The sequence below is a fragment of the Cervus canadensis genome, chromosome 1 (genome assembly GCF_019320065.1).
Source record: "Cervus canadensis isolate Bull #8, Minnesota chromosome 1, ASM1932006v1, whole genome shotgun sequence".
Classification (NCBI taxonomy): domain Eukaryota; kingdom Metazoa; phylum Chordata; class Mammalia; order Artiodactyla; family Cervidae; genus Cervus; species Cervus canadensis.
This window is the reverse complement of record NC_057386.1, coordinates 9,459,155-9,481,607: the sequence shown is the minus strand read 5'-3', so window position 1 is coordinate 9,481,607 and position 22,453 is coordinate 9,459,155. Positions and strand designations below refer to the sequence as shown.

Here is a 22,453-nt window from a genome sequence, read left to right as displayed (position 1 = left end):
GTGGGTTCAGTTGAGAGGAAGCAGGCAGGAAGTGCTGCCTGGGTTTGGAATGGAACTGAGAATGGACTCTGAAAGTACGGCTGAGGAGTCACGTCTGGAATGTCCTTCAGGAAGGTTGAGTTGAGCTGTAGCGTGAGGCTGGGAAACCTCTGTTTCAGCGGATGAGAATGGGGTTGAACCTGACCTGTCTCCTGGTGAAGCCGTCTGTCTTCGGTGACCTCGCCCTGGCTGGGAAGTGACCCTCCCCTCGGGAACACAAGCTGGCATTGCTTTTGCTGGTGTTAGAGGTCCCCTTTCCCTATAATTCCTGGGAGTGTTTTCTTGTGTTCTGGTTTATGTATTTGTCGGTGCAGTTCCCTTTCTGGGTGTTGGGCTGTTGGTCTCGCATCTCAGCTGTCCCCGCCACACACACACACACAGTCACACACACAGACAGACAGACACACACAGACACACACCCCGCACTCCCCTTTCCTGTGACACACACACACACCCGCGCTGTTGGTCTCGCATCTCAGCTGTCCCCGACACACACACACACACACACACACACACGCTCCCCTTTCGCATCTCAGCTGTCCCCGACACACACACACACACACACACACACACACACACACACACGCTCCCCTTTCGCATCTCAGCTGTCCCCGACACACACACACACACACACACACGCTCCCCTTTCCCGTGTCACACACACCCTGCGCTGTTGGTCTCGCATCTCAGCACACACACACACACACACACACACACACACGCTCCCCTTTCCCGTGTCACACACACCCTGCGCTGTTGGTCTCGCATCTCAGCTGTCCCTGACACACACACACACACCCCTGCGCATCTCAGCTGTCCCTGACACACACACACACCCCTGCGCATCTCAGCTGTCCCTGACACACACACACACCCCTGCGCATCTCAGCTGTCCCCGACACCCACACCCCCCTGTGCTCCCCTTTGCCGTGCCCCTCAGTGCCTCCCCCCGGACACACACACACACCCACACCCACACCCCTGCACATCTCAGCTGTCCCCGACACACACACCCACACCCCCCTGTGCTCCCCTTTGCTGTGCCCCTCAGTGCCTCCCCCCGGACACACACACACCCCCACACCCACACACACACCCCTGCACATCTCAGCTGTCCCCGACACACACACCCACACCCCCCTGTGCTCCCCTTTGCCATGCCCCTCAGTGCCTCCCCCCGGGCACCTCGAAGTTCAGTCCTCATTTCTTTTCCCAAGTTCAGTGAACTTTCTCTCCTTTTGGTCATGTTATGTTAGTTTTAAGGCTCGTTCACAGTGGATTTCCATCTCTCCATGCACTTGTTTGGGGTCTTCAGGTCACCCTGGAGTTTTGTCGCTGACTGTTGCTGCTTCTGCTGCCCCTGGGGGCTGGTTCTCATTTTGTACGGGAAGCGCCTTAGCTTTCGGATCCTAATGAGGATTTGGCGATTGGCCTGGTTCTTACTTCAGGCGCCCCCTTCTGGCCGCACAGCAAAGCGCACACTGGAGTGGGTGACTTTCACTCCAGACTCAGAAGGGGCGTGTGGCCTTGGTATTTTTTTGTTTCTTGTTCGAGACACTCCTTTTCCCCCTTTGTTCTCCTTACACTGCCTCCCCCGCCCCCCAAGGAGCCTGTCTGCCTTTGCTGCACCAGGGGCTGCCCCCCAGCCACATCCGGCTGCCAGGACTCCCAGGAGCCTCCCCTTACAGGAGGTGCCGCACAGGCCTCGGGTCCCCTTGTCCCTCCCGTTTCCTCCTGACGCCCTCGGTCTTGGGTGGGACGCTCGGTGGCAGTGCCTCGGATAGCTTCTTGATCTGGCTCTGCTGTCCTGCTTCTGGGTAGTTGAATGTCTGCACCGTCCCTGCGTCCCGGCTGGGCCGAGAGTTTGTCCCCATGTGGTCCTCGGGGCTCCTGTCCTGATGGCTCCCGTTGACCTGGGGGTATCCCACCCAGAGGGTCTGGGTGTGTGTGAGGTTATGTCCTTGCCGGTTTTTGGACCTATGACGTCCCTCCTTTGATGAGTGCTGGTGACAGTAGGTGGCAGTTGATTTTTCGTTTCCTAACTTTGCAGAGCAAGTCTGCTGACCCAGTGTTGGTCCCCCGTGTGTACTGGAGTTGTCCTCCTTAGCCAGCTGCCCATGTGGGCCAGCACAGTCATGAACAGTCCTGCGGCTTGGACGGGAGGCTGAGACCAGGGCACCCTGACTTGCTCTGCAGGGGGCGCGAAGTAGCTGCCTATGGAGAGAGGAGCAGGGTTAGCAGCATGCATGCAGCCTCCAGAAAGCAGCCCGCGCGGGACTGAGGACAGAGCGGGAGCGGGGGGCACTGAGGTGGGGGGGCCTGCAGGTCCATCAGGACTCTTGCTCCCAGTGGGAGGTGAGGCCACCTGCTGAGAGGGCAGGAGGGTGTCACACAGGAGGTGGCTGCTCTGGGGGAGACCTCCGGGCAGAGCCGCCGCTGATGCAGGTGATGGCACGGGGCCTGGCAGGGATGCCCGCCTGTTTCTCGGCCCCTGTCCTCCACCTGAAGGCCATGGCCTGTCTCCAGGTTGGATCGTCAAACTCAGGCTACAACCCTGGTCCATCAGATTTTTGGAGGCTACCTCCGATCTCGGGGTAAGTGGAGAACCGTCCTGTGTCCCTTCTGGCTGGGGATTAGAGTATTAACCCGAAACACTTCGCGTTGGTGCCCAGGCCGACCTGCCGGGCCCCCGCGGCCTCCAGCCTGGTCTGTGCCCTGCAGCCCCGCCTGCAGCCTTCCTGGGAAGGGGTTTGGAGCAAAGTGTCCAGAGCCTGTAGATGCACTGGTGTTGCTTTTCCTCGGACTCCGTAGTTAATCAGACGTGGCTGCTGCCCTTGGGGTGGGGGTGAGCGCCCCTGGCCGGGCCAGCCAGGCATCTCAGGGTTTGCCCTCCTCTCTTCCTGAGCACTTCCCGTCCCGGGATCTCGGGGAGCTGGTAGGGTGCCTCTAGTTCTCGGACTTGAAAACCTGGGGGACCTGAGGGTGGTGGCCCGGGGCCCTGCACCCACCCCACCGTCCCCTTGTTCTCTCGCAGTGAAGTGCTCCATATGCAAGAGCGTCTCAGACACCTACGACCCCTACTTGGATGTGGCGCTGGAAATCCGGGTACATACCTCATGCTGATTGATGTTCATTTGCGTTAGGACAGGGAGGCCGGAGGGCAGAAAACCCAAAACATGAAAACTGATCAGGGCATGTGATCCAAATAGATCAGGAAAGCTACTTGGAATCCTACATTTTTGTGTATTTCCTGCTAGCCATTTTTTTCTGTGTTCCTTTTTTCTTCTTCCAAGAAAGAAGGGTAAAAAGACAGTTTCGTGCCCTCAGATGTGAATTGCAACCCCACTGAGTGCAGGGCTTGAGCAGGGAGGCCTGTGTGGTGTGGGCAGCTTCCACACAGAGGGCGCACCATTCCGAGCAGCCTTCCTCTGTCCCCGCTCTGAGGCTGCCAGAGCCGAGCTTACCTCAGCCTGAGGTTTGGATCAGAACCCCCGTGGCCATGATAAACCCCTGGGGCTATGATCCCGGTCCACAGAGAAGGGGTAACAGCCTGGCTCCCCGTTGCCTCTGTGATGGGATGCTCTGACTCCCAGAAGGCGGCAGTGAGCAGGCCAGTTCTTACGCAAGTGAAGTGCCGTGATCTGCTGCCTCAGCCTGAAAAAGACCTTACATTTGGCATTTCTGGAGTCAGCCTTTTTCTTCCACTGTTCACTGTACTCCCTGTTTCTGTCCTTCTCAGCAAGCTGCAAACATCGTGCGTGCTCTGGAACTTTTTGTGAAACCAGATGTCCTGAGCGGAGAGAATGCCTATATGTGTGCAAAGTAAGTTTCGGTTTGATTGTGGCCAAAAAGATCAAGCCGGCCAGCAAGGTAAAATACGTCACCTAACCTGACCTGGCTGCCGTCCCCTGCCTCGCCCTCAGAGGTGACCGCCGTCCATATTCTGACTGTCTCTTTTTGGCCAAGCCTCGTGGCTTGTGGGATCTCGGTTCCCCGAGCAGGGGTTGAACTCAGGCCACAGCAGTGACAGCGCTGAGTCGTAACCACTGGACCGCCAGGGAACTCTTGGCCACCATCCTCATTCTTGAGTGGTATAATATGTCTTAAAACTAAAAGCCTCGAAACAACACAAATGATAGTTGTGGTTGTCCTAGCTGCCACTCGTGTGGCACTCACCCAGGCTGGTCTCTGTTCTGAGGGGCTCACGTGCACGTGCGTGCGAGGCAGGGCCTGTTGTTACCCCCATTCCACAGGAGGAAAAACTGAGGCCCAGAAGTGGGGTGATTGCATGTGGAGGCCATCCTGCCGCCTCGATGAGCTGTGCCCTGCAGCTTCCGTTTGGGACTTGAGTGGTCTTCGGCGCTATTCCATCTCAGCAGACACGACTCTAACCTTCTCTTGAGGGTTGTACAGTCTCTGTGGGTGTGCTACCTTACTTCCAGCTCATTTTTTGGTTTCAGCAGACGTGACTCTAACCCTTCTTCTCTTTAGGGTTCTTTAGTCTCAGCGTGTGGATGTGTTACCTTATATCCAGGTCATTAAAAGCCATAATCACTAAAGAAAGTTTCTCTCCATGTGTTTTTTAGGTTTATGATTCTGTGCCAGAACCCTGCTTTTTGTCCCTCAGTTCACGCCCCTTAGCTCTAGAGGCTGTTCACATTGGCCTCTATCTTCTCCCCCTTCATTTCCTCTTCTTCTGGCTTTGCTTTCGGTGATTTCCTGCCTGCCTGTTTATCTCTTGGCCACATCTGCTTAAATTTGTTTTTTCCTGTGTTAGCCCTGTTATTTTTCCATGCCTCTGACTTAGTCTCCCAGTGGGAAAAGTACTTCGTTTTTGTGTTAGAATCTCCACCTTTTTTCTAGTCCTTGTCCTGCTGTAGCTTTCTTTTTCTTAAGTGGTGTTGATTTGACTCTTAGGGGTGCAGAGGGCACAGTCTCATTCAAGAAGACTCCTTGTTGAAGAGCAGGTCCCAGGAGACTTCCCTGGTCCAGTGGTTAGGAATCCGCCTGCAGGGCAAGGGGTGGGGGTTCCATCCCTGGCTGGGGAACTAAGATTCAAGCCTGAGAGTAACTAAGCCCTTGTGCCACAGCTAGAGCATCCTTGCCCCGCAGCAGAAACTCCCACTTGCTGCCACTAAGACCCGAGGCAGCCAAATAAGTAAAAAATTAAAAAAAAAAAAAAGCATGTCCTGATGTTCTGCTCCTAACCTTGTGAGAACAGCAGTCCTCAGAGCACAGGCCGATAGCTCTTCCTCTCCCCTTCCTCGCAGATGCAAAAAGAAGGTTCCAGCCAGCAAGCGGTTCACCATCCACCGGACGTCCAATGTCCTGACACTCTCGCTCAAGCGCTTTGCCAACTTCAGTGGGGGGAAGATCACCAAGGTGAGCCCTCGAGCCAGTGCCCTGGACCTTGTGGTTGGCACTTTTTAAAATTCAGATTCCAGGCTCTGTTTCAGAGAGAGTAGATTCAAGTCTCTGGAAGCCAGGGTCCAGGAGCCTGTATATCTGCAAAAATCCCTAAACGATTGTTAGGCAGTCAAGTTCTAGAACGTCTTTTTTCTCCCCCCAAACTCTGCCTGTGCTTGGGCGTTCCTGCAGTGGAGGGTCCAGGTGGCCTTAAGAATCAAGGTGACGAACACCGCGCTCTGTAGCTCCCGTCTCCTGTGTCCCGTTTGTCCCCGGAGCAGGTGCAGCCCTGGCTGTGCTTTGTGGAGCGTAGACTAAAAGGTTTCTGCGGAGTGGTGGTGCAGTCGACGGTGCCTCGTTTCATAAGGGTCTGAAGACCTGTTCTCAGTTGCTAGGGCCTAGCTGTGTGATTTCGGGCAAGGCGCTTGTCTCAGCTTCGGTGTCCTCACTGGTGGTGGTAGGGGGCTTATTTAGGTCAGCGTTTCCCAAACTGCTGTTCTGCAGGACGGTAGCATGGTACTCTGAAAGGTGTTCTGTGTTCAGCTGAGCTTGGGAAACGCCAACTGTCGTTAAAATAATTCTTTTCTTTTTTTTTTTATTATTAATTTTGTTTATTTTGGCTGTGCTGAGTCTTGTTGCTGCTTGGGCTTTTCTCTAGTTGTGATGCTCGGACTTCTCGTTGCAGTGGCTTCTCTTGTTGCAGAGCACAGGCTCTAGGGCACCCGGGCTTCACAAGTTGCGGCACGTGGGCTCAGTAATTGAGCACAGGCTCAGTAGGTGGGGCACGCAGGCTTAGTTGCCCTGTGGCATGTGGGGTCTTCCTAGAGCAGAGATTGAACCCATGTCCCCTGTATTGGCAGGCAGATTCTTTACCACTGAGCCACCAGGGACGCCCCTAAAACAGTTATTTTTAATCGCAGGCCTCCTCAGAGCCTTTATTAAGCTGTGTTGCATTTTGAATCTCCCAGGGGAATTTATTATGAAGAATTTCCTAGACTCAGTTGTTGAGGGAGTCACTCATTCCTCCATTTTACTGACACTCATGTTTACATTGCATTACGCCATGCGAGGCTCTAGGAAATCAGGGGGAGATGATCAGTGCTGAATGAGGTCACGTTGCTTCTGCCCAGAGGAGCTCACGTTTCACCATAACACCTACTGAAACCAGTTTGCTGTTAGAACACAGTTTGAGAGACACTGGCCTGTGTGGTTTCGGCCCTGTGTCCGGCAAGACTAGACTGGGGCTCCTGAGCCTCCTGGATGTGTTTGCCTTTAAGATTTCTGAGACTGTCAATAGATGAGGAAAGACATGTTGGTGAATAGCATGACATTCTGTTGAATTAAAGAAGCCAGACACAAACAGGTCTATATGAGCCCCAGGAACAGGCAGCAGTAACGCTGGCCATGGGCTCAGAACAGGGGTCCTAGGATGGGGGCATTCCCTGGGCAGAAAGGGGTTTTCTGGGTCCGTGTCTGTCTCTAGAATGGAGCGTGGGTTGCCATCAGTGGAGGCGGGTCAGAGCTCAGCAAACTGTAAACTCCTCAGAGTTACATTTTTCGCTCCATGTAAATTGTGCCTCATTTTTTTAAAAAGCCTGTGTGAGCATGGGCAGTAATTGCAATATATTACACCCCTATCATTCAAGGCTCACTTTCAATAGTATTTTCTTATGAAAGATTGTTCATTCCTGAAATAAACTTTGACATGACCTTTGTCCTGATCCATTAAAATTTTAACTTGCCGTTGCAATTGCCCATGTGGAGTCAGCCTGTTTTTCTGAAGCCCTGGGTCCCTGCCCTGTCCCCTGCCCTCCCCTCAAAGTCTTCTGTATGGGGACGGGCAGGAGAATGAACAGCTCTTCTCCTACTGTATGTGGGACCCAGGTAGCAAGAGAACCAGTCTGGGCGCACGGCCAACACAGGAGACCGCAAATCGCTTGACGGGACAATAAGAGTTTCTCAGAGAAACTCCCTTAAAAAGGATGCATTTTTTGCTTTCTTTTTAAACCACTGACCAGAGGAGGCTCCTGCCTGTCACGCCACGTCGTTCAAGACCCACCGATGGGGAGGATGAGTTGACCCTTACTCTCAGTGGTGAATTGTAATTGCTTGTTCCTTGGCTCTTCCAACAGGACGTGGGCTACCCAGAGTTCCTGAACATCCGCCCGTACATGTCCCAGCGCAGTGGCGAGCCTGTCATGTACGGGCTGTATGCGGTCCTCGTCCACTCGGGCTTCAGCTGCCACGCCGGCCACTATTACTGCTACGTGAAGGTCTGTGACTCTGGTGTCGGCATCCGGCTGCCTCGGGGGTGTTGTGTGTGCTGCCTCCTGGCCGGGGGGTGAGGAGAGGCAGGTTGGCGGTGCCTGTTTGCACAGCTCCAGTGGGCCCTCATTATACTCTGGGAAGTGGCCCTGTTTTGTGGTTACGTCCAGGTCCTATTGCTGCTTGTTCATGGAGCACAAAGACATCCTTCTGACCTGTCCCACTCAGTTCGGTCCCACTTTTGAAGGCCTTGCAGTGAGACACGAGGGGGGCTGCTTTCGGTACCCTGTTCTTAGACCCCTGAAGAAGTCTCAGAAGGCCAGATGTTGGTGGGAGAGGCTGTGCCAAGCAGACCTTCCAAAAGACCCTTCAGGAGGGAAAGCATGCATCTTTGGGGGTTCCAGGAAGGAAGGGGGGGCCAGCACACTTGGGAGGGCATATTCAGGGTTAGCTATTTGGCATTTTTGTGTGAAATCATTGGAAAAGACCTTGATGCTGGGAAAGATTAAGGGCAGGAGGAGAAGAGGGTGACAGAGGATGACATGGTTGGATAGCATCACCAACTTCATGGACATAAGTTTGAACAAACTCCGGGAAACAGTGAAGGACAGGGAAGCCTGGCGTGCTACAGTCCTTGGGGTTACCAAGAGTCAGACATGACTAAGCGACTGAATAACAGCATTTGCTAACTCAAACTCAGATATATGTGGCAGTTGAAAGGTTTGTTCCTTCCCTTGTTGAAAGTAAGGATCACAGAAGAGTTGATCATTTGGTTTTCATCCTCACCCTCTGCTGCTTCAGGCAAGCAACGGACAGTGGTACCAGATGAATGACTCCTTGGTTCACGCCAGTAACATCAAGGTGGTTCTGAACCAGCAGGCCTACGTCCTCTTCTACCTGCGGTAACCAGCTCCCCACCCCACCCCCTCCCCCCGCACCTCCACTCTCGCCCTGACCAGCCTCCCTGGCCTTTTCCTGTGTGAAAATAACTGAGAAATCTGAAGGACGGAAGAGCTGTCCTCCGGCCAGTGAGAGGTAATAGAGCGCGGCCACCGGGAAAGATGCTTAGACTGTGTCTGTCTGGCTAAGTCAGAGCCAGAGCCCGAGGGAAGGTCGGAGCACAGTCCCATCTGCCCCACGTGGGGGTGACTTGGCATGAAAATGGGAAGGCCGTCTGGCATTTTACGTTATTGCCCCCGATTAGCTGCGCTCTGTCTGGGTATTGGCTTGCCCCCACCCCATCCTCCGGGGGTTGTGGTCGTGGTGGGCAGGCAAGTGGGTCAGCAGAGGGTGGAGGCCTCGGGAGGTGCGTCTTCCCGGGACTGGTGGTCGCCCAGCTGGAGGATGAGGACGTGGCAAAGGGTGGTATTGCTGCTTCAGGCTGACTTTCTAATAAACTGAGAATCTAGCTTTGGAAGAGCTCTCGAGTGATTTGCTCTCTGCTTATATTGAGTGACCTCCAGAGCTATGTAGTAAATTCTCATGGTCTGCCTTTGCTTGGTCCCCACTGCTTTTTTTTTTTTTTTCTGGCTGTTCCACTTGGCTTGAGGGACTTAGTTCCCAGACCAGGGATTGAACCCAGGCCATGGCTGTGACAGTCCGGAATCTTAACCACTGGGCCACCAGGGAACTCCCTGCTTGTCCCCCCATGAAACTGTCACCTTGACTTTGGTATTCTGATTTCTTCTCTCACTCACTTTGGGTCAGGCCTCTGCAGCTTCAGTAAGGCAGTCCCTGCCTCCTTCTGTCCCTTTCACAGGATTCCAGGCTCTAAGAAGAGTCCCGAGGGCTCCATCTCCAGGACGGCCTCCTCCCTTGCCAGCAGCCCCGGCATGGTTCCGGACCATGTCCGGAAGAATGTCAGCAATGGGACCGCAGCCTCCCCAATGACCGGAAAGGTACGTATTTAAGAGGATCGATGGAAACCTTGCTGTCCTTGCGGCCAGTGCCTCTCAGAGTATCATGGAATCCCCCCCTCTGCCCCCCGATCTCTGCACACAGCGGGGCTTGGTCCAATTGAAGGAGAGTGCAGACGGCTGTCCTGCTCTGTTCCATGTTCTTTCTGAAGCGGGTTACGGGGCCGATGCTGGTGAGGAAGAGGGAACAGTGGATAGAAAATGCAACTCAGCAGATCAAGACTTAGCTCCCAGCTGCCTTACACAAGTGCAATGACAGGTCCCCCAAGCACACCTTAAGCACCTGGGAAAAAATACTTTATCCCCACACTTTAATACTGAAAATGTGAGTAGTTTGTACCAGGGTTAATTTCCTGATTTTGATAGTTATACTATGGTTGTGTTAAGAGAACGTCCTTCTTTTCTTCTGAGGAATACTTTGTGTTTATGGAGGAAAAAGGATGTCTTTTGTTTAAAATTTACTCAAGTGGTTAGAAAAATATATATGTATATACACATGCATATGTTGATATGTATATGGAAGGAGAGAGAGCAGGAAACTTAATGTGGTAAAGTATTAATGATTAGGGAATATCCCTTTGAAGTTTTTTTTGTATGTATTGGAAATTTCCTACTAAGAAAAAGTTAACTCAGTTTTATTACCAAGATAAGTAGCAATTTCCTGTATTACAACATAATTCGTAATTCAAAACTAGAACAGCCGTCTCTGTTGACTGCTTCTGTGATCCCAGTCTGAAGATAAATCCAAACCCAGACTGTCAACGGCCTCCACAGCCTGCAGGGTTTTTAGTCTTTTACGAAAATCTGTTTCCCCGCCAATGTTCAAGAAAACAGAAGCTGAAATAGAAGCATTGGAATTGACACAGCAGTGATGAGCTGTGACCCAGTTGCAAGGGTGATGGTCACTCTGACCAGAGCAGGAAAGCCAGAAGCCTCAGTCATAGCTCAGAGGAACATCAAGGAGCACAGGGGTGCCTGAGGGTGAGCACGGGTAACCCTGGGTTATGCTGGGTTAGCAAGGCCACTCCACTGACAGTGTGTGTTTTCACTACAAAAGCAATTTTCCAAATACACTGCAGTTGCCCAGAAGTCATTTTACTTTAAATAGCATTGTATGGTCCCAGGTACTTAAACGTCCAACGATTGAACAGGTTGTGTAACACAGTGGGAAGGTGTATACCCTTTAGGAGGAAGATTAATAAAGAAATAATGATCTAAGTGACTTCAAGTCCCTCTGTGGCCTGTGCAAAGGATATGGGTGCTTAATGATTCAAAATAGTATCAATTTAGCAAACATTTTGGGAATACCTCATTGCTGGTAAGAGGATAGTAAATTCAGTGTGGCAATATGCATCCTAATTTATGAAAATATTAATAGTCTAGTCATTCTGTTTCTTAAAAAAATGAGTATGGAATACTAAGTACAGGAGAAGATTCAGTTTTTTGATTATTCATTGACAAGTAGTTACTAAGCGTAGGACCTTGACCTGTTGGGAGAGGGAGGTGACCGGTCATGGTGAGTGGCCCCGGTGCAGGCCTCGGGGAGCGTTTCAGGGTGTGGGTGGTATAGACCCGGGTGTGATGGTGCTGTGGAGAAGGATGGGGCACTTAGCCCCCAGCTGGTCACTTCAAGGCTACCTGGAGCCAGTCTAGTTCCTAAGGTCTTCACATGGTGCGCTGTCCGCTAGTCAAACGTTACAGACCTTTGCTGAGGGCCCGAGCATGCACGTGATATGGCGCATGCTTGGAACTGAGGCGCCCGTGTCAGCAGAGAAGCCCCAGGGAAGGGCACTAGCGTATCAATCGGGTTATGTTTAGGGGATGGAACTTGGTAAATTTTTTCCCTTTATACTATTTTTGTATTTCTCAAATCCTGATGAAAACGTACTGCTTTCATAGTCAAGATGATTATAGAGACGCACACCCATTTGTGCAGAACTCAGGAATTGCTGAAAAAAAGTAGCGATGTCTGTATCATGTGCCCATGTCAATAATTTGTTTGGAGTGGCTCCTCCAAAGCTCCCGCCTGCTGCCTCCTTATGGGGGCCGTCCCTGCTCCCTCTGGCTTTGACCACATCCTCTGCTTTGCTCCTCTCTTAGAGACCAGACTCTGCGATGATGAAGAAGCCACAGACCCCCGAAGAACTTGGGGTGCCCATTGCCAGGAATGGCTCGGTGTCGGGTCTGAAGTCTCCTAATGGATATGCTCTTCCCAAGCCCCCGCTGGGGTCCCCTTCCCCCAAACTTTTCAAAACACCCACCCACGCGCCAGCCATTCTGGATGAGCCTGGAAAGAAAGTCAAGAAACCGGCCTCCCTGCAGCACTTCTCCCCTCCGCCCAGCACGAGCGCGCCGGGCGGCAGCAGGAGCGAGGATCGCAGGCCAGGCTCCTGGGACGGCCGGGCCGCTGTCTCTACCTCACCCCGGGCCCCAGCTGCAGGGACCCCCAGTGGGCTTGGGCTCCAGGCGGGTGACGAGGGCCCCACCCCTAAGGGGGGGTGCTCCAGCCCTGAACACCCCACCAGCAGGCCCCCCCAGGCCCCCCGGAGCGGAGCCACCCCCCTCGGAGATTCTCAGGGAACCCACTCCGCCACTGCCGGCCCTGCCAAGGTGCTGCCGGCCCGACAGGACCCCGAGCCGGAGAAGGCCAAGTGCCCCGTCCCGAGCGGCACCAGCCCCGAGCTGGCCAACGCCATGTCTCCTCCTCCAGCCAAAAAGCTGGCCCTCTCTGCCAAGAAGGTGGGTGTGTGGGCGGCTCTACCCCGAAGGGTCTTGGTAGGAGCCAGGAAGTGGGGTTGCTTCTAGCTTTGGGGAGGGCGGTGAGACAACGGCTGAGGGCGTCCTGCAGTGTTGGAGGGACGCGGGAGCTGTCCTGGCGCGGGCGGGGGCAGCAGCAGTGTGATCAGATGAGGCTGGGGGCCGATGGGCCTCCATTTCTATGGGCAGACGTCCTAAGGGAGCCTCGGGGATGGGCCCCAGCCAGGAGCTCTGAGCACAGGGGCACACAGGCTGGCCGGCACCTCTATGTGCAGCTTGACGCGCTGTGATATAATTGTCCTACTGAAGTTTTTGTTTAAACTTCCTTCCTTTTTTCCTTTTTGTTTCTAACCAAAAACACTTCTGATTCTTCTTCTATCATTCCCCCCCTGCCCCTCACACTCCCTTTTTTTGTTCTCCTTCTGTCCTCTCATTCTCCCTTCTGGGCTCTTTTTTCTTTTTTTTTAATTTTATTTTTATTTTCCTCCTCACTCACGGCAACCTTTTTTAGACCACCAAGTTTTTATTTATGTCAATAACTGCAGGCCAGCACCCTGCGGAGGGCAACCGGCAATGACCTCCGTCCACCTGCCCTCTCTCCATCCTCCGACCTCACCTACCCCCGGAAACCCACTCACCCCGTCGCCGCCACCACCCGGCCTGTCAGTGCAATGCGGTAAGCAGGGCAGCTGCTGCTCCCCGCGGGGCTGGCGCAGAGGTCTGCCCGGCGTCTCCTCTGTCCTCCTGCCCAAGGGGCTTCCGCGGGCACAGGCAGCTTGGCCTCTGCGGTCCTGGCTTTTTTTGACTCTGTCTTCATCTCCCGTCTGCCTGCCACGTGCACTTGGTGACGGATGTGTTTGAACTGATCTCCCTGGGGATCCCCAGCACCGAGACAGGACCCCAAAGTGGAAGGCCGGGGTTGCGGGGGTGGTGGGTGTTTGGACAGGCGCCGTGTGAGCTCAGAGGCCTGTGTTCAGGTTGTGTCTCCTAGCAGCGCTCCGGGGCTTATCTTGGGGCAAGGTAGGGTCTGTCACCCTGGCCCTCAGGGCATTCCCAGTGGGCTCTGGGGGCCGCCGCAGGGGCCGTGGCTCCGTGGGGCTTTTCAGCATCCGGGTAGATGCCCCTCTGGAGGCGTGGGCTGTTGCCTCCCGGCCCGCTCTGCACAGGGACGCTTGAGTCCCTTCAGGTGTTGAGGGCAGAAGGCCCAGAGTTCCTGATAAATGGCTGTCTGAGAAGTGAGGCTCTGCCTTTGACAGCTGGGGAGGGAGGGAGGAAAGAAGGAAGGAGGACAAGGCAAAGCCACAAGGTGGTTTGGATGGGTTCAGCATTTACATGGCGCCATCATGCCCTCCCTGCCCGCCTCACTCAAGGCCCTGCACTCGGGAGCCCGCTATTCCCTTCCCCCAGCCCCCTCCTACTCTCGCTGCTGGCACAGGGGTTTTGCACTTGGTAGGTCCTTAAACGTTCACAACATACATTTGTTATTTTGTTCTGTGTTTCTTTGACATACTTTTTTTTTTTTTTTAATTCCAAAAAAGGCAGAGTAACATGTTATAGTAATACAATTTGTGTGGCCATCAGGGTTTGTTCTGATTTACACAGCGATGAGACAGTTCTGTTTAATTAATAACTCTAGAGGTGGGCATTATTGTCATTCATTCACAGATGAGAAAAATTGTGGCTCAGAGTGGAAAGTTGACTTTTCCATGGTTGCATAGTTGACAGAAGTGTTTACCAAATGGCTCAGTGGTAAAGAATCCACCTGCCAGTAGGGGACCTGGGTTCAATCCCTGGGTCAGGAAGATACCCTGGAGAAGGAAATGGCAGTCTACTCCCCTATGCCAGCCTGGGAAATCCCATGGACACAGGAATCTGACGGGCTACAGTCCATGGGATCGCAGAAGAGCCGGACGTGACTTAGTGACCCAGCACACACAGAGCCACAAGTTAGCAACACACACATTTGACAGGAAGGAGACCCAAGAGTCTCTCGCCTGTCCAGTCCTGCCCCTTGCTCATCTTGCTGTGTAGCTGGCTGGAAAGTCTGCCTCCCTGATCTTCATAAACCCCAAGTTTCAGAGGAAAATCCTAGGAACGTAATAGCAAAAGACAGGTAGGCTTATATCTGCCTTTCTTGTAAGACTTAACTGCCTGTGCTCAGACACGTGATGCTTGTGGAGGCTGGACGTTTATTGCTAGGTGGAGCTTTCCTCTGAACACATTGGTATTGAAAGTTTAAAACACTGGAGTTTGTGAAAGTACTTTGGACTACCTGGTGACAAGAAACCGAGATATGTAGTGATTTTTATGAACTTTGATCCTGAGGTTCGAATTTGCTTGTTAGCCTGTGTTTTCTAACTGCTCTGAAATATGTACGTATCTGAGGTTTACCGGGAAAAATCATTGAAAATCCTTACCTGAGAGGGATGGGGCTGAGGGAGGGCAGGGCAGGAGAACTTGGCCTGTCCTCACTGCCCGCCTCTCCCTACAGGGCTGTCTCACCTGCTCCCAGACCCTCCAGCCATCTGAAGCCCCCTTTCGACCCCCGTCCCCCATCACTGTCCAGCAGCCCCCAACCTCTTGGGACATCAGACCCACAGAGCTGCTCGCCCGCCTCTGCACCCCTGCCTCAGGTCAATGGGGCCTTCCGGGCCCCCCCATACCAGCTGCCAGAGGCCAGCAAGCCCCCCCAGAGCCTTGGTAAGAAGAGGAAGAAGACTCACGTGGAAGGGGGCTGTGTCTCGGAGACCTGCATGGCCGTGGTGGCCCTGCCCGGGAAGAGGAGGAAGAGGAAGAGGAAGCACACAGGGGACGTGGATGCCACCCCACCGCAGGACGAGCGGACACCGGGGCCGCCCTGGAGCCCCGAACGCAGGAAAGAGGGCCGGGTGGAGCCATTGGTGGACAGAACGGAGAAAGAGGGCAGACACCAGCCAGGGAGCAGCCAGCGCCTGGAGAACGGCTGGCCCGTGGGATGCATGACCAACGGGCCCTACATGAGCAGCAGGAAGAGGAGGAGAAAGGGACTGGAGAGCTGTGACGGAGGAGACTGCCTCCCCGGGGACCCATTTTGGCACGGGTGAGAGTGAGGAGCCAGGGGGCCCTGCACCTCCACTCACTCACACACAGTCTGCTCCGGGTGGGTGCTGTCTGGAGATATAGGCGCCCAGACCTCTGGGGTGTGACTGTGTTGTCCCGGGGTTTGGCGAGTGGAGGCATGTCCCGAATCTGGCCAGTACCCTGTGTGCTGGGAGGTCACGTGACCTGGGCTGGGCTGGGCTGGGCTGGGCTCCTGTTGTCCAGTTTGTAGGACTTGCCTCGGTGAGGATTAAAAATGCACTCGTGTGCTTTCCTGGGCTGCGGCCGTGGATCGCTGGCGCACTGTCCTGGTCAGGTTTGGGTGGTATCTCCTGGAGCTCTCCAGGGCCAGGCACACGCCAGCAAAGTTCTCGAGGTGTTTGGGCTTCTATTTGCTCGGAGCCGACTGTCCGCTCTGACTTCCCAGGAGCAGTGCACCCTCGGACGTTGTCCAGCCAGAGACCGTTGCAACATCACTGAGGAGAAAGAAAAAGAAAAAAAAGAAACAAGAGCCACAACAAGAAGTAGAAGAGAAGGAGCCTGAGGGCCAGAGGGGCCCCGCTGTTCCTGGGAGCACGCCCCTGCCAGCTGTGAATGGCCAGGCTCCCGGGGGCCCCACAGGTGTGCACGGGGCGGGGAGGGGGCGCTGAGGGTGGGAGCCAGCCTGCCGTGTGTGTCCAGAGGCAGGTGCGGTTCACTGGGGAGCCCTCCGCCCTGGGGGGAGCCGTCTGCCCACTGGCCTCCTCACCTGGTTGATCCTTCAGCCGGATCTACCCCGCAGGAGAAGGCAGGACACACGTAAATGTCTGCACGTTCTGTGAGCCCAGCATTTCTTCTGGTTCAGGGCTGTTCCCTTCTGAACCTTCCCACTGCAGTGACTCCTGGGCCGCCCAGCCTGGTGTTGTCCTTTGCCACTTGAACCTGGAGCGTTGAGTTCAGAAGCTCACTTCCCTCTGCCTCTCTCAGTTGTGAGCCTGACTGACCATCACGCAGCTTCTTGCTTTTGAGGTGCTGTGGGTCTGCCCAGGCTGAGGCCCCTGCCAGGCAGCTCATTTGTGTTTTGTCTTCTCTCTCTTTCTGGCTGGCAGGACTCACTGGGCTCTCCTGGTGGAGTGTGTCTGTTACACGAGGGAGGAGGTCCTCAGCTCCTCCGGAAGGGGCCCAGATCTCAGGGGATCCGCTGTTGTGTTATTTCTTTAGGGGTACGCTGTCCCCTGGGGATTGACCTGGAGTTTGTATTGGACTCCAGAGAAACGCAGCCATGAATGAACGTGAAGTTTTGATAATTACACGGCAAAGCACTAACTGCTAGGCAGTGAGGAGTGGCTGCGGCAGGCGGCCGGAGCATCACTGGAGAGAGGGCTGCAGAGAGTGGCCGTCACCAGACTGCGGCATCGTCTGTGAGCCCGCTGGCCCAGCTGGGGTGCCGGGGTTACAGGGAGACCCAGTGCCAAAGTGGGGACAGGCCTTGGTGGCCGAGAGTCGGCTAGAGCTACGGCTGTCCGTGGCTCTGCGTGACCACCAGGCCCGAGCTGTGCTGAGGAGCAGCCAGTGGGGCTGGTGGGAACAGGTTGGGGGTGGAGAGTGGACACTGTCCTGCTCAGAGCACTGAGTCTTAAGGACCCAAGGTCACTGCCCAGTTGGCGGCCCGGAGAGATGAGGTGAGGCTTGTGTTTAGGACAGCGAGTCCATTCTGGCGGTTGGAGGTGGTTGAGGGGCAGGGCAGAGGCCAGGGCCAGCTCAGATGTCGTCTCTAGAGCCATGATGAGGGGCAGTCAGTACTGTCTGTGCAGATGTCCTTTCTTGCTGGCCAGGCTCTCTCAGGACAGGGCCAGCAGACAGGAGCTGCCCCACCAAGCCGCGGTGGCGGTGGTGGCGGTGGAGAGAGGCGCCTCGTCCCTCCAGTTCCCTCCGCTCCATGTTTCTGCCGGTTCTCTCCAGGCGAGGAAGAGAAATCGTTAACACTCTTGCCACAGGCAGGCAGAAAGAGCTCGCTTTTACACATTCTCAGTAATTTGTGATTAGTAAGTGTTGCAGTGCTGTTGTAAATAAAAGGTGTGTGATCATTTTCTTGGTGATTTAAATGTATGTAAATGTTCCTCTGATTACAGGGCTGGGACCGGCTCCACTTGCATCCTGGGACAGAGAGAGAGAATCTGATGTGGTCCAAGAATTGCTAAAATATTCATCTGATAAAGCTTATGGGAGAAGAGGTACTGTTTTGCGACCTGACTTCTATTTTCCTACGATCGGGTTATGTAGGAGATAGAGGCCTGAAGCGGGCCTTCTGTGTTGAGCCTTGTGCACAGAGATTGCTTGGTTCTGAAGACAGGAAAAGGAATGTGAACGTCAGTTGTACCCTCTCTGGCCTCCACAGCCATTGTGTGCAGGTCAAGGACCCTGCAGTTGGGTTTAGTCTGCGGAAGGATCCGGAACAGCTTCCCCCTGGGGTCTGGGAGCAAGGAGAAAGCGTGTGTGCCTCAGGGTGGGGATGGCTGTGAACAGAAAGGCTCGTCCGGCTTGTGTGCTGTACGTTCTTATTTAGAACATTATTTTTCTAATTCGGACTTGGAGAAAAAACACAAGGTCTTTGTCTCTCAAATGAGAGCAGGGGTTTATAAAAACGAAATTTTGAGGATTGGTGGTAGAGAGAGTTAACAGTGTTTGCTCACGTGACAGAGTCATTGACTGTCCTGCAAACCAGAGGCCACGCCGCCCCTCTTCTTTTCCTTCTCTGTGGGTCCATTCTCACCAGAAGGTGGCACTCAGAAATGGTGAATCCCTGGGAGTAGACCCTCACATGTAAACTGCATCCTTGAAGTAAATCGCCAGGGCAGCTGGGAGCCCACCCAGGTCCTGACGTACGTGTCTGCCTTGCAGTTTTGACGTGGGACGGCGAGGTGTCGGCCGTCAGTCAGGACGCCATCCAGGACAGCACGCTGGCCCGCACAGCCACGGTCATTGACGACTGGGACAAAGAGTTCGACCGAGGGAAGGTGTGACACGTGGTGGACCTGGCAGGGGGGACTTGGGTTTTCAGGGCGGTTTGAAGTGGCCGAGGGCGGGGCTGGAGCCTGGCTGCCTGGGAGCCACGTGGCCGGGTGCAGGGTCTCCATCCCCCAGTTGCTTGTGCTCTGCCATCAGTGAAGTCGGGGTCGTGGGGACACCTCCTGAGGGTCACGTGGAGGACAAGTCTGTTTAGATCACATGTTGACACTTGAGCTGGCATGCAGTAAGCACTCGGAAGGAGCCACCAGGACCTGGGGGAGGCCTTTGTGGGAATTGTGACACTGATTCTTGACATAGGAGAAGAAAGTGAAAAAGTTCAAGAGAGAGAAGAAGAGAAACTTCAACGCCTTCCAGAAACTTCAGAGTAGACGGAATTTTTGGTCTGTGACTCATCCAGCTAAGGCTTCCAGTCTGAGCTATCGCCGCTGAAAGTGCTGCTGTCAAGATAGGTCAGTTTGTGTACGTGTGTGTGTCTGGGGGGGCGGGGGGGCGGTGTGTACGGTATGGGGTGTGGTGTGTGTGCTCTGTCTCTGGGCTCCCTCTCAGTCACGTGTCGTGGCCTCTGTTGGACGCACACTTCAGGGATGATGGTGGGACCCTCAGGGTCTCTTCTCTCTCCATCAGGAACCATGTTCTCTGCCCCCACAGCCTCCAGAGACACAGCATCCCTCCCCGCGGACGGTCTGTCTGGACTGAAGAGCCGCTTGCCGTGGACTCGCTGGCCTCTCAGTGGGGGGACGGCCCACAGAGGCCCTGGGCTTCTGCCCAGGTGAACACGACGTGCACTGTGACAGACCGCGTGGTGATGCAGGGAGCAGGGGCAGCACAGTGATGGGAAGCAGGGTGGGGCCGAGCGCCCTGTGATGCTGGCCAGCAGTGTCCAGCCTGGGGCCGCGGGGGAGAGTGGGGAGGACGCGGCCGAGCCTTCCAGGGTGACCTCGAGCTCTGGAGGTGACAGCGTGCGGCCAGTTGCCCTTCTCCGTGGACCGTGCAGCTCCCACTTCCTCCCGTGGGGGCTCTGTATGCCTTACCAGTCCACCCTCAGAAAGTCAGAGCCCTAGGCTGGCCCCACGCTGCAGCCTCTCTCTTCTTTTGGAGTTGGGCAGAGGGCAGTGCGTCTCTCCATCTCAAGAAAAGGACTCCCTCTGGAGAGCGGACGGCCCAGGTGGGGCGGGGAGGGGGCCAAAAAGATGCGACAACACATCTACTGCTCAGGCTGCTGCTGTTCCGAGGTGGCTTTGCTGGACCTCCCCGCTCCTGCCCCCAGCCCTTGCAGCTGCAGTAACCCCGGGGTCCTTACCAAGGTGGTGTTCTTGGGGTAGATTCCTCCTTTTATTTTACTACTTGATATAAAACGTTTATTTTTGACCAGGCCTGTGGCTTCCATTAGCAATATGTCTCCTTTCCCTAATATGCAAATACTGGCTTCGTTTGCTCAATTTTGTGAGTGCTTTTGAATTGAAGATGATTGTGTAACTGGAGACGATCACTATCCCTTTTTTTTTCATCCTCTTCAAGCTGTGCCTGCGAACTTGTAATTTAATAAATACGGGAAATCCTCAGTGAGCTGATATTGTCCAGAAAAAAGACCAGTGTCCCAGTGGTAGAAGGTACAGAAGTTAAGTCTGAAGATTATCCCTCAGCACATGTCCTCTTGGGATCACTTCCTGTGGGCGTGGCTCAATGTCTGGCCTGGTCCTGCCCTCCAAGGGGTCTCCTGGGCCTGAGCCCCAGTGCACTCGTCCAGCCCCTGCTTTCTTCCTCACCAAGCTTTGCCCTTTGTTCTGGGACCTGGGGGACCCAGGTGGTGTCGAAAAAGCGTTAAAACATTTTTTATACGGGGAGATACATTAATTTTTTCATGTGGGTGGTGGTTTTTGTTTTTCCCAGGTTTGTATTCCTCTCTTAAAAGGTAGGGAGGATAATACCCCGTGGCCTGAGCTGGGGCTGCTCTGGCCTCAGCAGATGGGAACCAAGCTCTGCCTGGACTGGCCAGGGAGCCCTTTTCTGGAGGCCTGACTCCTGCATGTCAGCCACACCTGCTCAGAACTGAGCGGCCCGCCCCGGTGCCCTGTGACTTTGTCATTTGTCATCTCAGGAGGGAAGGCAGGTGCCTCCATGGGCAGGAAGGATTTTCTTCTCCCCATCTGAAGATGTCAACATTCATTCCTGTGTGAACTGTTTCCCCGACCGTATTCTTATTATGTTTTGTTGGTTGGAAAAGAAAAATTCTGTTGTCTGCTCGCACAGAATTTATCTCCTTTTCTTTCTCTCCCTCTTCTCCAAATCAGTCTCTCCTTTCTCCACTATATAATTACAATGCCTTTTTCTGAGGAAAACACATCACCCGTTTTCTCCCAGGCAGTGATGAGCATTGGCCTGACTCCACAGCGTTTATCACTGTTAGGTAGGCGAGTCCTCCAAACTGAGGGAAAGGAACGGCCCAGAATGTGAGCCCAGATCCTGGCTGCGTACACATCAAGGTAAAGAACTGAAGCTTTTAGGGTGACACTTGTTGACTGAGAACATGGGTTTAATTTAACTTTGTGTTTGTGAAGGGGGCACCTCTCCTGGTGGTCCAGTCCTCTCATTCCCTGCCTCTCCGCCGGGGGCCCTGGTTACACCAAGGCCCCGTGTGTGCAATGAGCCCGCAGCTCATGGCCAGGGACCGAGGGGGCACAGATGTTGCCGAGATCTCAGTGCAATAAAATAATGAGTTTTTGTGAGACCTGCCTGTGTCTTTTCCCTGTGGCTTTTAAAAGGTTCCCCCCCACCCACCTATTCAGTCCGCTGGCCCTGTTCACACGCGACGTCAGCCTTGGGTGCTTTCTGTCACCCGTCCGTGAGTGGGAGCCAGGCACTTCGGGCAGTCTGTGGGAGAGAGCTTAGAGCAGGTCTTCATTAGGAATAAAGAGGTTTATCTGAGTGTCTTAATGTTATACATACACTTACCCGAATTTAAGAAGGCAGGGATCCTTTGAAGTGGCTCCCTGAGCTTTGTTGATGATTTTCAGTGAGCATCAGATTGAAACATGGAAACAGTATCATTCCACAGAGGTCTGTTTGAAAATTTTTGTAACCGAATGTTTGGATTTCTGCAGGTAAAGATGAGGGAGACATCATAGGTTTTACCAAACTGAGTTTTTCTGACAGCTGTCAAGGGCGACGCAGGCCTCCAGTCTGGGGACACTGCCCCTGCTCCCAGCCTGGCTCGGGCACAATGATGTAGTCAGGTCGCCTTCAGCCTTGGCCTGAGTGGACGTGCCCGGCTACTGCCTCAGCCACACGCTGAAGGCTCTGGTAAGGAAGGCTTGGTTCCTGCATGGACTGGAATTCAGTGGCCCGCGTGAACATTGCTGGTCTGGTCAGGCTGGGCCTAACGAGCAGGAAGGTCAGGGTCTGGCTGATCGCACGTGTCCTGGAAGTTGGGGCAAGGCCCGGAAGGGCACAGGGCCCTGCAGAGCCCCCCATGATTGGGAGGTTACAGGTGGCAAGAGCAGCACCAGTGAGTGGGTGACAGTCCGGGGCAGGTTTCTGGTGGGTGGGTTTTGGTACCCAAGCCCCACAGCTCTTCACCCCTTCATTCCCTTCAGGGATGCCCTCAGACACAGGACTGTCTCTACCCTGGTCACCGTGGGGGTATGGCCAGATGGCTCAAAATGACAGCAAAGTAAGGTGAAGCGAGGCATCAAATGGACCCAAACCAGAGGGGATGCTCGGCGGGTGGGCGAGAGTTTGGGGTGACCGAGTACAGCTCACAGGCCTGTCCGGCCAGCCGAGCTTGTGTCCAAAAGTTGCATATCACAGGCTGGGTGGCGGCCAGAGTTGATGCATCACAAATCCGGCGCAAGGGTCATACGAGCCAGACCAGAGCTCTATGCATGTTGTGGTTCTGGGTGTGTGGAAGACAAACACGGCCAAGTTTCCCCTGTCAGCCTGTGGTCTCAAGCTCAGAGCTGCCAACTCCTGTGGGAATCAGGAGG

General features: G+C 54.3%; 1 protein-coding gene across 2 annotated transcripts in view; it reads left to right on the top strand.

The window, feature by feature from the left end:
* USP36 (ubiquitin specific peptidase 36) overlaps positions 1-21,196 on the top strand; it is a 33,301-nt gene extending 12,105 nt beyond the window's left edge. For both annotated transcript variants that reach the window (XM_043462332.1, XM_043462337.1), the window contains exons 7-21: positions 2,566-2,633; positions 3,074-3,144; positions 3,779-3,861; positions 5,310-5,421; positions 7,578-7,718; positions 8,512-8,612; positions 9,470-9,608; positions 11,727-12,365; positions 12,929-13,059; positions 14,875-15,462; positions 15,889-16,082; positions 17,573-17,674; positions 18,342-18,457; positions 18,768-18,919; positions 19,119-21,196. In XM_043462332.1, coding sequence (XP_043318267.1) covers positions 2,566-2,633; positions 3,074-3,144; positions 3,779-3,861; positions 5,310-5,421; positions 7,578-7,718; positions 8,512-8,612; positions 9,470-9,608; positions 11,727-12,365; positions 12,929-13,059; positions 14,875-15,462; positions 15,889-16,082; positions 17,573-17,674; positions 18,342-18,457; positions 18,768-18,899 — 2,617 coding nt within the window. In that variant the 3' untranslated portion in view covers positions 18,900-18,919; positions 19,119-21,196. The remainder of the gene's footprint in view (positions 1-2,565; positions 2,634-3,073; positions 3,145-3,778; positions 3,862-5,309; positions 5,422-7,577; positions 7,719-8,511; positions 8,613-9,469; positions 9,609-11,726; positions 12,366-12,928; positions 13,060-14,874; positions 15,463-15,888; positions 16,083-17,572; positions 17,675-18,341; positions 18,458-18,767; positions 18,920-19,118) is intronic.
* Positions 21,197-22,453: the final 1,257 nt, after the last annotated feature.